A 14,536-nucleotide genomic window follows, 5' to 3' on the forward strand; every position below is an offset into this window, starting at 1 on the left:
CACCGCCCGTTTCCACTGGGCAGCCTTGAGTATGTCTGGTGCGCTATACGCAGGGCATCGTCCTAAGTGTCAGACGTAGTTGATTATATATCACAAGCGGTATAAACATGACACAATAGTCAGCGTTTGAATTCAGCATGATTTGTTTTTTGTTTGATTGATTTTCTGCAGGCTGTGAAATCATCAGATTTGGCCTTCTGTGAGGAAGCGCACTTTCTGAAATGACACATGTGTTACCTGCACGATCCGCGTGATTTCGGAACAGTTTGATTGGATGAGAATCCGCCTCTCACACAAAGGGCCAAATTAAGCTCGTTCTGCCCTCCTCCCCAAGGTATCTCATTCACTTTTTTGGATGGGCACTGCCCCTCCTCTCTAACCGTGACGAAATAACAGTGTGCGTTAGGCAAAATTGAACTTGTTGCTTGCCAGCACTTCACGGTTTCTGTCGCGCCGTTCAGAACCTGGATCATTCCGGAGTGGGACTCTGCAACTCTGGAGCATCAAGGAAAAGAGAAAGGCGCACCAGGAGATCAGTGCTGCTGCGCCGATTTGGAGTGGACTTACTTGGGCACTTTTTACGCACGCATGTTACGCGCGGGGACTAACTGGATTTAAGGACACATATCGATATTTGTGCATTTTATGGAATAAAATACATTTAAACGTAAGTATTTTTCTGTTATTTGTTTGAACTGACTATGAATTAAGACTGTTGCTGTAAACTAGAGAATTGGCTATTAATGGAACTGCCCTCTTATTTTCTCAATATGTAAGATTTACTTTCAAATGAGACAACCAACCCACTAAAGTTAACTTCAGTCTACAAATGATTTAACACGAAAGCGCCCAGTGATGCCATGTTGTCCTCAGATAACCTACCTAACCTGTTGTGTCCAGCTACTGAGTGAGGCAAGTACAAATCTGTACTTGGGACTGGTCATCCGTCCATTTTTTAATCACGGTTTATAATTTCAGATTAGTATGATCAGTTCCATGATATCCTTTCACGATTTTTGCGGCGCATCCTCAAGCAACAGGTGTTTCGGTCGCAAAACCGAAAGGAATTTCAGTTTCATCTCCCAGAAGCAGATTTTTTCTTTAATTACGGCAAGTAACGGTCCACTGGATCCGAAAATCTGCTATCTATGAAACGCCTTTGTGATGCTTCAATGCTGATCGTTATTTCAGTGAAGTTTTCTCGATTTCTTGGAAATCTTACCGTGACTGTCCGTACTTCACGCGCATCATTCTAAAAATATGTATTTGATCATAAAAAAAAAAAACAACAACAGCAAATATGTGGCTGGAGATGTAACTTTATCAGTGCTGGACTTTCTCTTACCGTCTTGCCCAAAGTCTTATTTCATCTACTTTCCATTAGGGCGGATCCGTCGACTCGGGATGGACTTGAGACAATGCTGGCATTAAGTCTGAATCATAACCCGTCCAGGCATATTTTAGATGATGGCCGCTTGTTATTACCATTATATAGTGATTGTCTCGTTTTTATAGAGCAGCTCCTACCCACGCGACCCACCACTTGTGTTTACACAGTGTGGTGGAAGTGAGGTCGGCGGGCTTCTGTCCCCAACAGCTCTGCAGTTTGAGAAACTCCAACCTTTCAGCCTCGCCACCCACGAATTCACTTAAACATGAGTCTGGGTCATTAAATTTTATTTCTGCCTCCAAATCGTCTTTATAATACGAACAATTAAAGAAAAATATTCTGCCACCTGATGTGACATCCATCCATCCATTTTCTATACCGCTTATCCGTCAGGGTCGCGGGGGAACTGGAGCCTATCCCAGCTCTGATGTGACATGTGTCAGGGAAATGTCATGTCTCTTGTGCTCAAGGACTTCTCAAAGTGTTAATATAATGAAAATCATTATTTTCTACATAAAAAAGCAATGAAAGTTTATCTACAGTGGTAAAATTCTATGTAATACAGATTGTAGGCTGCACTAAAATGATTTTTGAATGAATTAATTGAATTTTTCTGAAACCTGTGCATGCTGAAAAAGAAGCAGATTCTGATTCAGGGTGTCTGGTATAACAAACCAAACTTACTTCTCACTGTGGATGCAATTAAAAAAAACAAAGAAACAAGATAAAACATGAAGACTTTGTATGAGTTGTTTCCTGATGCACCTTTTCATTTTTTTCCAACAGATGATACTAAATATAAAGCACATCCTCTGGTTATGTTGTCTCTGTGATGCTGTGACTGCAACAGGTAAGTTTTGAATGAGTGAATGCTTCTTCCTCTCTCTCTGTCTCTCTCTCTCTCTCTCTCTCTCTCTCTCTCATTCTGGTTCCCAGTCACTCCTCTTTCCCTCCCTCCCTGCCCTCTCTGCTTTTCATCTTCTTACTTCTCCCCCCCCCACTCCCCGTCTCCCTTTCTTCATCTGTCCACTAGTGTGTGTGGCACCAAATGTAAAGTCATTTGATATGGTCATATTCAGCTGATTAGCCCCCTCTGATCTTCTTCTTGTGAAACCTGTGACCATTTAGTCAGTGGGGAAGGTGAGAGTTTTGTCCACTGGGGTTTGTATCTTGGGCCCCTTCGGCCCCCCTGGCTCTTCTGGTTCTGAGTCCATGGTCTTATCTCTGGGTATGGATGGACACCTTTCAATTAGACTGGACTACCAGTCTGGAAATAACAGCTGGTTTCACCCCTCATCCTAATTAGGCCCTCTGTTAAAGCACACACACTCATGCCTTGGGGGCTGTCCCACCACTGTTTCCAGAACATTCCCCACATTGTTCCCTGTGAAGCCCCCCTCTCCCCCCAAAAAGAAAAATAAAAGGCAAATCTGCTTCCTCTCCACAGTGTGATTCAGTATGTTGCCATTCATTTGTGTCTGGCTTCCTGTCTGACACCCCCCTTTGCTTTGCTTCATCACATAGAAGTACAGTGAGACTGAGGTACAGTCAAGAGCCTCAGCTGTGGCCAGACCTCAGAGCAGGGGGGCAACTGTTAACCTCGTCTTTGTTAAACAGTAGCGAAAATGTTTATATGGCTGCCGCAGAATGCAGTTTTGTATGGAAGGTTTAAAGTAAAGTAAGTTTTCAGCTGAGAAAAGAGTCATGAGAAGGGAGATGTTTAACCTTGTCCCATGTGCAGCACGCTGAGCTCACTGCTTTTTGTATGGGTTTACCTGTCACCATCAGGCACGTAATTGCCATGTGAAGGTGGGGTTATTTACGAAGGAAAGCTAACATGCACAGTTCTTACAAACATGCTGCACACACACTACAGGCATAAATGTGTTCCCACACCCATCATTTTAAGGATGAGGTTTGACTTTCCAAAAGCGATTTTCAGGCCATGATGCATGTTGTTTTTTATTAGGCTGGGTGTAGTTGTCACACCCCGTTGATGTAAATGAGTCGGGCAGTTCATAGTGTTTACTTGCATCTGTTAGAATGAGAGTAAACAGAAGAGACAGAAGAGAAAAATGTGAAGAAAACAAAGAGTAGTAAAAAAAATAACATAATAAAAATAATAATAAAAAAATAAAAATACAGTAATAATTGAATTAACATGAATTGAAAATGCATTTAACCCTTTTGCTTTTGCCTTTCAGCCTCCAGTGCATTATCGATTATCAGACCGATCACTGGGTCCCTTTCCGGCAAGGTAAATCTTCCTTGCTTCTTCTCCACCATCCCGACCTCAGCACCAGTCATCAATCCCAATGGAACAGCCATTTATAGCAGAGATTACTTGCGAATCAAATGGACCAAAATTGATGGAGAAGTAGAATCCACAGTTCTGGTGGCACAAAATGGGGTCATCAAGATAGGATCCAGCTACAGAAACCGTGTATCGGTGCCCAGTCACCCTGAGGATGTAGGCGACGCCTCATTGACAATGGTCAAGCTGCGTGCCAGTGACGCCGGCACTTACCGTTGTGAGGTCATGTATGGCATTGAGGACACCCAGGATACAGTTAACCTCGATGTCAACGGTGAGAGATTTGAGATATCTTTGCCACTTCACACATCACACACAATGCTTTCCCGAGATGCTCTCTGAATGTAGAGGGAGGTTCCTGCAAGGGCTTAATAACAGTGAAGTGTAATAGAAGTGATGAGAGAATTGTAACTGTATGAGGCTCCCCTTCGCTCACTTTGATGGCAGCAGCTACCCAGTAGTTAAACTTGTTCTTAGTTTAAAGGCGACACACTCTTAAAAAAGTCAAATGAGAAATTGGGTTCCTGTCTATATCAAGTACAGCGATGTTTTAATGCCGTTGTTTCTCTGCATGACCCAATCAGCCATCACAGTCATAACTCAGATGGTACTCAACACGTTGGTAAGGGCAGAACAAGAACTGTTATAACTCACCCATCCTAGTCTTTTGGGTGCCACCTTGTCTTGGCAGGACTGTCAGTGGGTGTTACAAAGTGTGCTTACTTTGCCTTCTCTGAGCAATATACCTCAGCAAACTTACACAGCTAAATTTCAATACTTCATCATAACAGCAGGACATCTGAGCCAAAAGCCAAAAGTTATCGTAACGTGAAGGGGGGATCCCTCTTTTCCTAGTGTCATTATGTACATTCTACATGTTCTCACTTGAGAAGCATTCTAGAGATATAACTCATGTTTTTGGGATGTAGAAAACATGGGTGGGGGGATACTGGGATAGTTTTGGTTTTCACAGTTTGCAATCTGCTCTGCCTTTTTTTTCCAACCATGTGCAATGTTAATTAGGACTATCAATCATATCTTTCGCGACTGTTCGCTGTCCACAAATATGGAGATTTCAGGGACATGTCATCATCTGCAGTTATCTTGTTCATTTGCGGCGAACTGTAGACTGTTTTGCTTATCCTCTTGGTTTATTGCAAGGTTCCTTCTTTCCAAAGAAGCTGAGAGACTCAATTATTTTATGCATGGCATGTGCATTATAAGACATCTGCCATAATTTATAGCATTGAAATTATGCTGATGAATTCCAGAGCATTATGCTCATGTTTCTATACAAGACTTTGATGATGATCTTTTTTTTTCTACAATTTTTTGCCAGGTGTTGTGTTTCACTACCGGGCAAGCACCAACAGGTACACTCTGGACTATCAGAAGGCTGTCCAAACTTGTCAAAATATTGGAGCAGCCATTGCTACATATGACCAACTGAAAGCAGCCTATGAAGATGGCTTTGATCAATGTGATGCCGGCTGGATTGCTGACCAGACAGTGAGGTTGGCTGCATTTTAATTCCATACAGTAAAGTCACTTCTGTTAAATGACACTCCTACTCATATTTGATTGTATTGATAGGAAAAATGGTTTCGCATCCTGGTAAGATGGTGTGACATATGTGTTATCATGGCTCTGTGTTTTCTCTGACTTTACAGATACCCAATTACAAAGCCAAGGCAGGGCTGCTATGGCAATCTACAGACTAAACCTGGCATTAGGTCATATGGGACCAGGAAGCCCATGGAAACCTATGATGTATACTGTTACGTAGATAAACTTGATGGTAAGTCAGCCACAGAATTTGGCCTCTTTGGTTCTAAGTAACGAGGTGTAGTTTAGAGGCACTGAAAGGATGGAACCTCCAAATTATCACAGTGCCAAGCAAATTACTTTCACAACACATAAGATGACTGTGGAAATACACTTAATTGTTGTTCTTAGAATGTTGCACTGGTGACAGTTTGTGATCTTATATAAATATATTTTGTTTGGCCAAACAACTTTTTTATAAAAAGGAAGTTGGGGTCATAGAAAACCTCCTAATAATTTGACAATAAAGCAGGAATCGAAATTCATTCTCCACCATAGAGGTTTTTGAAAAAGTCGCCAACAAAAATGTGATAATGGGTTTTTTTTAATGTTTTTGGCACTGCTGATGCGAGGTCTTCAATTCTCAGCCAACAGTCTTTCTCTGTCTGTTCATTACCCAGCCTGTTACTGCTGATGGAATAAACTCCACTCACAGCACTTTATGAGTGTTAACATCCCTCTTGACACATCTAAACTGCAGTCAGCCCTCTGTAGTTGCTCCTCTTATCTGGGGTTTATACAGTGCAGCCTTGCTAGAGCACAAAATATATGTTTAAGATACAGTCTGTTGTAAATATGAAGAAATCAGTCAGTATTTTGACATTTGTAATATTAGTATTATGAACAGATGTAGAAAGTGGTGTCAGCCAGGGAAGGTCACCCCACCCCACAGCCACCAGGGACATACACATACTACTTCCACTTAGCGCTAAAGTCTCCTCAGGAAAGTATACACACACCAGTGACCTCACTGACGTGTAGGTGTGTTCTCATTCAGATTGCTTTGATTTACTGAGTATGTAGTTCGATCATTATTTTGTGTATTAATTAGTGGTAAAAAGTGGGCATAGTCGACAATTTGTCTGGCATTTTTGCCTTCATTTGATAGTTTTAAGTAGAGAGAGGGGAGAGATGATGGTATGCAATGAAAGGTCTCCCACTGGAACTGAACTGGGGACACTGCGGTTATACTGTTAAGTGACTTAAAGTGTCGACCACCACTAGATAGTCATTAGTATTATAATGTTAATTAATGTCATCTAAGTTTTCTGTAATTTTATATGTTGTAGGAAACTACATATTTGGCTGTTGAGGTTTTACATGCTTTGAAATTGAATGGAGATGGCTACAGCCTTAAATCAAGCATAAAACTGAAGATTCACAGTTAAAATTAGACTATAATCACATAGTCCAGAAGCATTTGTGATATACATGAGAAATTAGTTTTTCCTAATATAAAGCTTGTGCTTATAGGTAACTTACTGGAAGTTATCAATACATTTTAAAGAGTGTAATATGTGTAATAAAATTAACGCGTAAAATAGTGAAGTTATATAGTGGAAAGTGTTTGTGGAGGATTTCATGACTCTTGTTTGCTTTTAAGAGGGATGACATTTCTGGGTGGATAATCTCAATGCCATTGTAAATCAAGTGGATGAAACCAACATGGAATATGTGAAACGTTACGCCTAAGACTAACTGAAAACATGTAACCAGCATCGTCCCCTCTTGTAATGTTGTTTGGTTTCAATTAAGATATTGCCTTTCTGTAGTCTTTCTGTAGACAATAGCTCATAAATGCCATAGTGCTGTGACCTGTCAGAAGGTAAGAGTCATACACAAACGACATAGAAGAAGGAAACATGGAAGGTGTAATCTAGTCCACTCACCCCGAGGGAAAAGCCAATGTCTTGAAGTACAGATGCATTCATTGACAGGCCAGGCACATTGTCTGCATTGCTATCCCACCTCAGATTAATGTAATGAATGAACTACTGTTGTCCTAAATATGCTCGGTGGGAGATTATTTGGGTCTGTGCCCTGCAGCTGTGACTTTTGTCAGCTGTTTTTGGGCCATGTCTCTTCTAAAAGGTCAAAATGATCTAAAAAGCTGTGGCTTGAGATTACTCCAAAATGATAGGCTTCTTAGTTCTGTTTTCAGAAAAAATCACTTAAAAAATGAAATCTGAAATGGCCTCCCATCTGTTAATAATAGAGCACCGATTCTTGCCAGAGTTTAGGGAATTGGTTAAACAGTGAATTAAACCATCTGCCCTGGGTGACTGCTTAGAGTAATCAAATTTTGTTGCCATGATCACTGATGATTTGTTGCCATGCTGCCTTTAAGTTAGTGCTTTTTGCCATGACTTTGTTGCATTTTGCCATCTTGATTTCAGGCGAAGTGTATTATGCTCCTGTAACCCACAAGATGACTTTTGAAGAGGCCAGTAAAGAGTGCAAGAAGAGAAATGCTGTTCTGGCGACCCCTGGCCAGCTCCATGCCGCTTGGCGACTTGGTCTGGACAGATGTGACTATGGCTGGCTCTCCGACGGCAGTGCTCGACACCCTGTTGCGGTACCCAGAATGCAGTGTGGGGGTGGCCTGGTCGGCGTCAGGACCATGTACCGCTACAGAAACCAGACTGGCTTTCCAGAACCGACTAATAAGCTCGGAGCTTACTGTTTTAAAGGTAAAGCCACTCACAAGATCTTGTTTTTAGCATTTAGTTTGTTTACAGAATGTTGTGGAGTGATATGGTGATCATGTGGTGTATATGTTTTAGGGTTTGGTTTAGACAGTGGCAGACAGTGACTGAAGGCACAGACTGCCCCTGTCAAAACCAGGCCTGGGCTGTGAGGAACTATGATCTCATCTCCTATTCGCCTGTGCTTCCCCACCCTTTGATTTTCTGCTTCTTTGCACCACTGTACACATTCCCACATCTGAACCAGACCAACATTTGAACATGTTTACAACCCGTCTCATCTTTTGTCCATTGTTCTGTTCGCTGTCTGTTTCTTGCTTTATGATTGTATAGTCTCATGGTCGACAATAACATGAGCAAAAGGAGGAATGATTTGTCATTTTCTTATGTGCTGGACTAGTCATACAGATTGCAGTGTCCAGTTGACCTCACTGTCTCACATTTTGGTTTCCTGCCGATTTCTGGGGCAACAAATTTATCCAAAGGGAAAGTAAATTCTTTCAGCCATTGCTGATAACTGATAATTGCTTGCCTCTCATGGATGATGAAGATAACTTCAGAAAAGCTACAACATAGATTCTCTGAAAGTATATACATAAAAAAATCGTCCATTGATGATGACATGTTTGGCTTTTTAGTCTGCTTGAGAGCGACTACTTGCTCTACCCGTGTGCAGCAGTTTGATGTAATGAGTACAAGAGCGTGCTGCGTTTATTCTTCTCGTTCTTCTTCTTCAATGTGTTTATTGACCAAATGCAAACCAACCTTAAAGGTGCATACCACCAACCTCCAGTTACTTTAAAAGCCTTGAACGGGGCAGTTCTTATTCTCATGGAGTGATTAATGACATATTGTTTGGTTGAGAGTTTGTGAACTGTCGGTATCTTTTTTATCTTTATTACTTCCAGCTGGGCTAATGAAAGCTTTATCCTTATACATCCTCATTGATGACGTGAAACAAACTAGGACAGTTTATCTACTTGTGTGCTGTTCAGAGTTTTATCATCATTTTAGACAACAATCATAACAGATTCAAAATAAATCTGAGTAGCCATGGTGCTGGATATTCATCAGCTGTCACGTGCGAAGGCAGACAAACATAGCTATGTATAAAACTTGACACTTAATGGTTCACTGGAAGTTAGCAGAATTAGGCTAATCCCTCAAAATGTGAGTGTTCTTAACTAATCAGTATCCCCAGGGCGAAGCCAAATGACAGATGATAAACACCATTCGGAGAGGCAGCAAAAGTAACTAATACCACACCTGTCAGCCCTTTTAGTTGCACTATCTAACCCCCTTTTCGCCTTTCTCGTCTCATTTCCGCTGTCAGAGTTTGCCCTCTGTCATTCTCACTTGTACTTATCAGAGCAGACGTTTGGATAATGGACAAAGCTACTGCTGGACTTCTAAATTCAGTCATCCTTGGTGACCCCTGACCTGGCCTTTCCATCTTTACAAATAAGAGGTTGGACAGATAAGGCCTGGCCATTTACTGCCCCTGAGCTATGCTAACTCTCGCGGTGATAAGTCCCCATGGAGTTCAGAGGGCACACAAACAGGCCACCCTCACCTCCTGCTCTGTGTATTCCATGTCATCTCCCTGAGTCCTGTTGTATTTACGCCTCATTCTAAGTGCCTTTCAAGTACCCTTATTTGATGGGCCTCATTTCACCATTTCCTGCTTTCCTACTCCCAACAATATCTCAAATTAAATATTATGTAAACCTACTTCAGTTAGACTACACAGAGAGACACGGAAAACACAGCCCGATGCAGAGAGAAAAGGGGGGTAATTGGTTTCTGATTGGTCTCTGGATTGGCCTGAAGAAAACAAAGGCCTCTGTAACAGCAACAGCAACTCAAACACATCAGTGAGATAATGCACACCTCCTGAGAACAGGCCCTAGTTTTCCTGTTAGGGAAAAACGTGCCTTGCACTTTACATCACAGTTAGTTTCATGTAGAAAGGGGGCTAATACGTAATGGTCAACAGCTGGCTTTACACAATCTGTCTGCGCCAGCGAGGAAGGCTTTCTAAAGCTGTAACACTGCTTTTTATGGGCTTGAGGACATGAGAGAGCTCAGGAAGACAAAGGGGCTGGGAACTAAGGGGTTTACTCATTAATCAAACCTTAAAAATAAGTAGACAAGTTAATTAGGGTGCATTTAAAGAACATTACCGAGGGATGAAAAGATGCTCAGTGACAGGACAAAATATAAGAACAAAACACTCAGACAAGTTGTCAAAGGAGGGACAGTGCAAAGAGTGCAAGAGAAGACAATAATAATCAGGACAACTCTGTGAAACCCACAACACTAGATTCCTTAAAGTTTATATGCTGTTTAATTCGTCTGTTATACTCATGTGAATCCTTTCAGGCAGACCAGGAAATGTTTAGAGAAACAAAGTGCACTTGGTTTTCCACAGGAAAATAGAACAAAATGACCTCATCTGCCATGAGCTGACAACTCCATTTTCATCAGGTACAACAGGAGAGTATTAAATGGAAAATCAGCATGATGTTATTGGCCTCACTGATAACTTAACATAACTGAGGTTATTTGCCAACAATTCTAGTGCAGATAAAAACACTGTTCCATACTTAGCATTAGTTCCACTTTGAGAACATTGAGTGAAAATAATATTAGTGCAGATTATAAACAACACAGTGAGAGGAAGTCCTTCACGCTAAGGTTTCTAGGAAACTTTTAACTTTGGGTACTTAGATGATAAGTGTTGCACTGTAAGTGCAGCTGTGCTATATTGACTGCTCTTTGACTCAGACTGTTTGACCAGCTGCCTGATTCACATATTTTATAGTAACTGTATAGTAAAAATGCAATATGATCTGTTTTACACATCACGAATTTCCAAGGTTTGTTTCAACGTTCTATGACAACTTTGTTTTATCTTTAAAAGTATGATTTTTGTAATTTTTTCTTTTGTAATTTGTGATGTGCTTATGTGTGTTTCTTAGGAAGGAGAGAGGTCATGAACCATGCTTCCTTTGTGGATGTGTCTGTGCTTGAAATCATCACTACCACCATCAGCTCCACTACCTCCACCCCCTTAATGGAGATTAGCACCCCTACACTTTCCATAGCATCTAAAACTGAGGTATCAGAGGTAGAAGAGTCTACAGACTCATCAATTCCTACAGACCCTCCATACATGTTCTCTGCCAGTATGGCTCCACCTCAACCTACTCCAAAAGGCCAAGAAGAAGAGTTAATCACCACAGTCGCACTCACCATCCAAGACGAACATGAGGACACTGATAATGTAATAGACTTTAACGTTGATGACTTTGTTAGTGAAAATGTAACTGATGTGGAATTTGGTCCCCAACGTGGAGACACATTCCCAGCACCCCAAAGCACAACAGAAAGCACAGATTCCACAGAGCGAGTGCCCTTTGAGGAGCCAGATGATCACTCAGTAATTGAGATCAACACAATCCAACCTGATGTCCCCATACCAGATGCCTCTCTCATCACAGAGCCCATGTTTGCTGAGGGGAAGACTGAGGAAGCTATTCTGAGCTCTGGGATCGCCACAGCAATGACCTCTGACCTCACGGACACTCCAACAGAATCAACTGAACTGACCAGTGAGGAAGTCTTGAGCTCATCGGAATCAACACCCTCAACCACTGGACTTGATTCAATAACATCATTCCCCGACTATAACATCGATGATGAGATTGATACTGATTTCGGGGTTGAGGCACTGCCACCTACTCCGCCCTACCAACAGGAGCTCTCGATTGGCCCATCAGACAGCACTAGTATTACCGATGAAACGTCAACCATTCCCACTGACACCACCTTTATGTGTAACACCCAACCCAGCAGTGAGGTGGAGATTGCCACTACCACAGGACTACCAGAGGCTACCAGCACTGCAACACAAGCCACACCTCAGGTGCGAAATGTAGAAACACCCATCTTGAAGGAAGAGACCACATCTGCAGCTGCAACAACCTCCGCCATCCTGATTGATAGTGGAACATCTGACGAAGATGTGACATCGTCAACAGGTGTTCATGTCTTTGATGAGTCTACTAGTCAATTGCAAGAGCACAGTGGTGACACCCTGACCGAGGACGACACAGCAACAGAAATTGGCACAGAGTTCTTTACATCCACTTCCAGAGCTTCAGCTGTGGCTGACGCTACCAGCACTCCTGGTGCAGTGGTCACTGACAAACAGTTCATCCAAGTGACCCCTGTGATGCAGAATGAAACAGGTAAGACATGCAAAAATACCTTAAACCTTACAAATGTCTTTTGACATATTTGAGTTCAGTGCAGATGATTCTCATTTAAACATAATTCAGATTTGTTGTGCTACTGTTGCTGGGAGTTGGGGGACACTGTGCTGTCCATAGTCCTGAAGTAAAGAGGGAGGGAGAATCTGATTCTCGCTCCAGTGAGAATGTTAAGTAGCGGGAGAACACTTAGGTCACGTGAACACAGAATAGGCAATGAATGCTGATGCTGCCCTGCCAGTTCAAATTGAAGACTTAAAGTATCATTTTTTTTTATCATCATTTTTTAATGAGTGTTCCTAAAGCATTTAAAGTATAGTTAAGGTGGAAAGACTCACTGTAATAATTGTGGTAATGTTAATCTAATATACAAAAGACACAGTGTCCTAGTATTCCTGTTTGCACGGCGAGTCAATTTGAAGTTCTTCTGTGATAAACCAAGTTGAAGTGTTTTGTTTTCCTGTTCCCTCAGGCTCATGTTTGTGTATGTTCTCAGTGTGGATGGCTGCTGAAAGACTGCTTAGCCTTAGGACCTCCTCAGTCAGTCCAGCTGAGCAGATGTCCTGATAATGATTTTGACATTGACAAGAGAGAGAAGGTGGGAAAGAGAGAGGGACAGAAAGGGGGGAAAAGTCATGAGGAAATGACAAGAGAGGAAGAGAGAGAGAGAGAGACAGTGGGATCAGGATCATATCATAAATAAAATGTGGTTGTAAACCCATTATCATGTTGGAGAAACTTATTTCTTTCCTTCAGGCAAGTGTTTCTGCTTTTTATATAAATTATTTGAAATACATATTCAGGCCATGACTTCAGGTCGACAGCACATGATCTCACATGCAAATAGCAGCTGCATCATTTTTTACTGCTTTAATTTGTTCTCACATGTGAGCTGGGCTCCCTGAGGAGGTGCTCTTGTGGAGAAAAGGGGTCTGGTGATCTGGAAAGCACACAAGTGAACAAACTGGTCATTTGGCAGTTTATCGACTTTGGTCTGGCTTTGCGGTAGGTGTGAAACCTGCCGGAGAGAAACTTTCACATTTTATGCAGTGTGTTGAGTTTAGTTTCCAAGAGCACGCATTAGGTAATAATCTGTACTTTGTACATAATCTTTATGGTTGTATGTGCATGTACAGTGCTGTATTTGACTAAGGTAGATATACAAGGTTTGCGTCTTTATGCCTTGGTTGTATTTGTACTGTAAATTACTATGCATTTGCAGTATTTCTCTCCTTGTGTGAGCATGTACCAGCTTACTGACAGGCAGCCTGGCAGTAACAGATTTGGCAGTCTACCTGAGTAAGCACAGATGCCTGTCTTCATAGACTGGACACTAGCACAGGAGATGAGGTCATTGCTAGCACAAAGTCTCCCCTCTCTGCAAGGACAGCTGGAGTCTGCCTGACCCAAACAAGTTATTACAGCCTCTTTTACCTCTGCTTCAGCTGAGACAGTCGAAGACTCTTTCTGCCTTCCCTGGTTGTGTGGGAAAAGCTTGGGAAAAATATTGTGGCGCACAGAGATGTGTGTTGTCTGGCTGCAGGATAAGAAATTGCACTATATCAGAATGCTAAAAAAGTGCCATGTGTCTCTGATTAATGGAAGACAGTTACATTTACTGGTCACAAAGTGTTTATAGTATTTATTTGCCCCATACAGTTTGTACAGGCAGAGTGCAGGCAATGTATGCAAAACAAATGATTTAATAACAAAAGGCAGTGTACAACAGGCTTACAGTGACTCAGGTGGGGGAATAGCCCTCTAACTCTGATGAAATGAATTATGTGAGTATGAAGTCTGCATTGGTTAGTTCGATGGGTCTATTGCCTGAGTTCCCAGGCCAGCTCTGGATTTTAAACAGGTGTCTTTCTGCAGAGCTGAGCTGGTGCAGGTGTTCTTGTTTGTAACCAATAATCTTTCTAAATCACCATTTGTGGGAAGCAGAGAGCGACAAGGAGCAGAGATGGAGAGACAGAGGGAGAGAGAGAGAGAGAGAGAGAGAGAGAGAGAGAAGTGGCAGAAGAAGTAGAGCAGAAGTTTGTATACCAAAGGGCTTTAATGTTGTTGTGCTTGGATATTTTTTTCCTCCTCTATGCTTGAACTGCATTTGCAAAAACTGGTAAACAATGCAGGCGCAACAGGACTAAACTGTTCATATTAAGATTAACCATGGCTCTGTTCTTTTTCCCGCCTGCTCTAAGCATGTTGTTGGATTTGTCAAAAACTCATTTGCTAAAATCTTTTGCTT

General features: G+C 41.9%; 2 protein-coding genes across 2 annotated transcripts in view; both read left to right on the forward strand.

Moving 5' to 3' along the window:
* LOC124057652 (aggrecan core protein-like) lies at nt 1-11,806 on the forward strand. Its single transcript, XM_046386121.1, has 8 exons — nt 1-667; nt 2,177-2,240; nt 3,595-3,978; nt 5,044-5,218; nt 5,375-5,502; nt 7,706-7,999; nt 10,996-11,628; nt 11,745-11,806. Exons 2-8 carry the CDS (start codon nt 2,177-2,179, stop codon nt 11,804-11,806), a joined length of 1,740 nt encoding a protein of 579 aa, XP_046242077.1. The 5' UTR covers nt 1-667.
* LOC124058101 (serine-rich adhesin for platelets-like) overlaps nt 11,587-14,536 on the forward strand; it is a 26,585-nt gene continuing 23,635 nt past the window's right edge. Inside the window, exon 1 of the mRNA XM_046386975.1 lies at nt 11,587-12,267. Coding sequence (XP_046242931.1) covers nt 11,850-12,267 — 418 coding nt within the window. The 5' untranslated portion in view covers nt 11,587-11,849. The remainder of the gene's footprint in view (nt 12,268-14,536) is intronic.

The sequence above is a fragment of the Scatophagus argus genome, chromosome 4, assembly GCF_020382885.2.
Source record: "Scatophagus argus isolate fScaArg1 chromosome 4, fScaArg1.pri, whole genome shotgun sequence".
NCBI lineage: Eukaryota > Metazoa > Chordata > Actinopteri > Scatophagidae > Scatophagus > Scatophagus argus.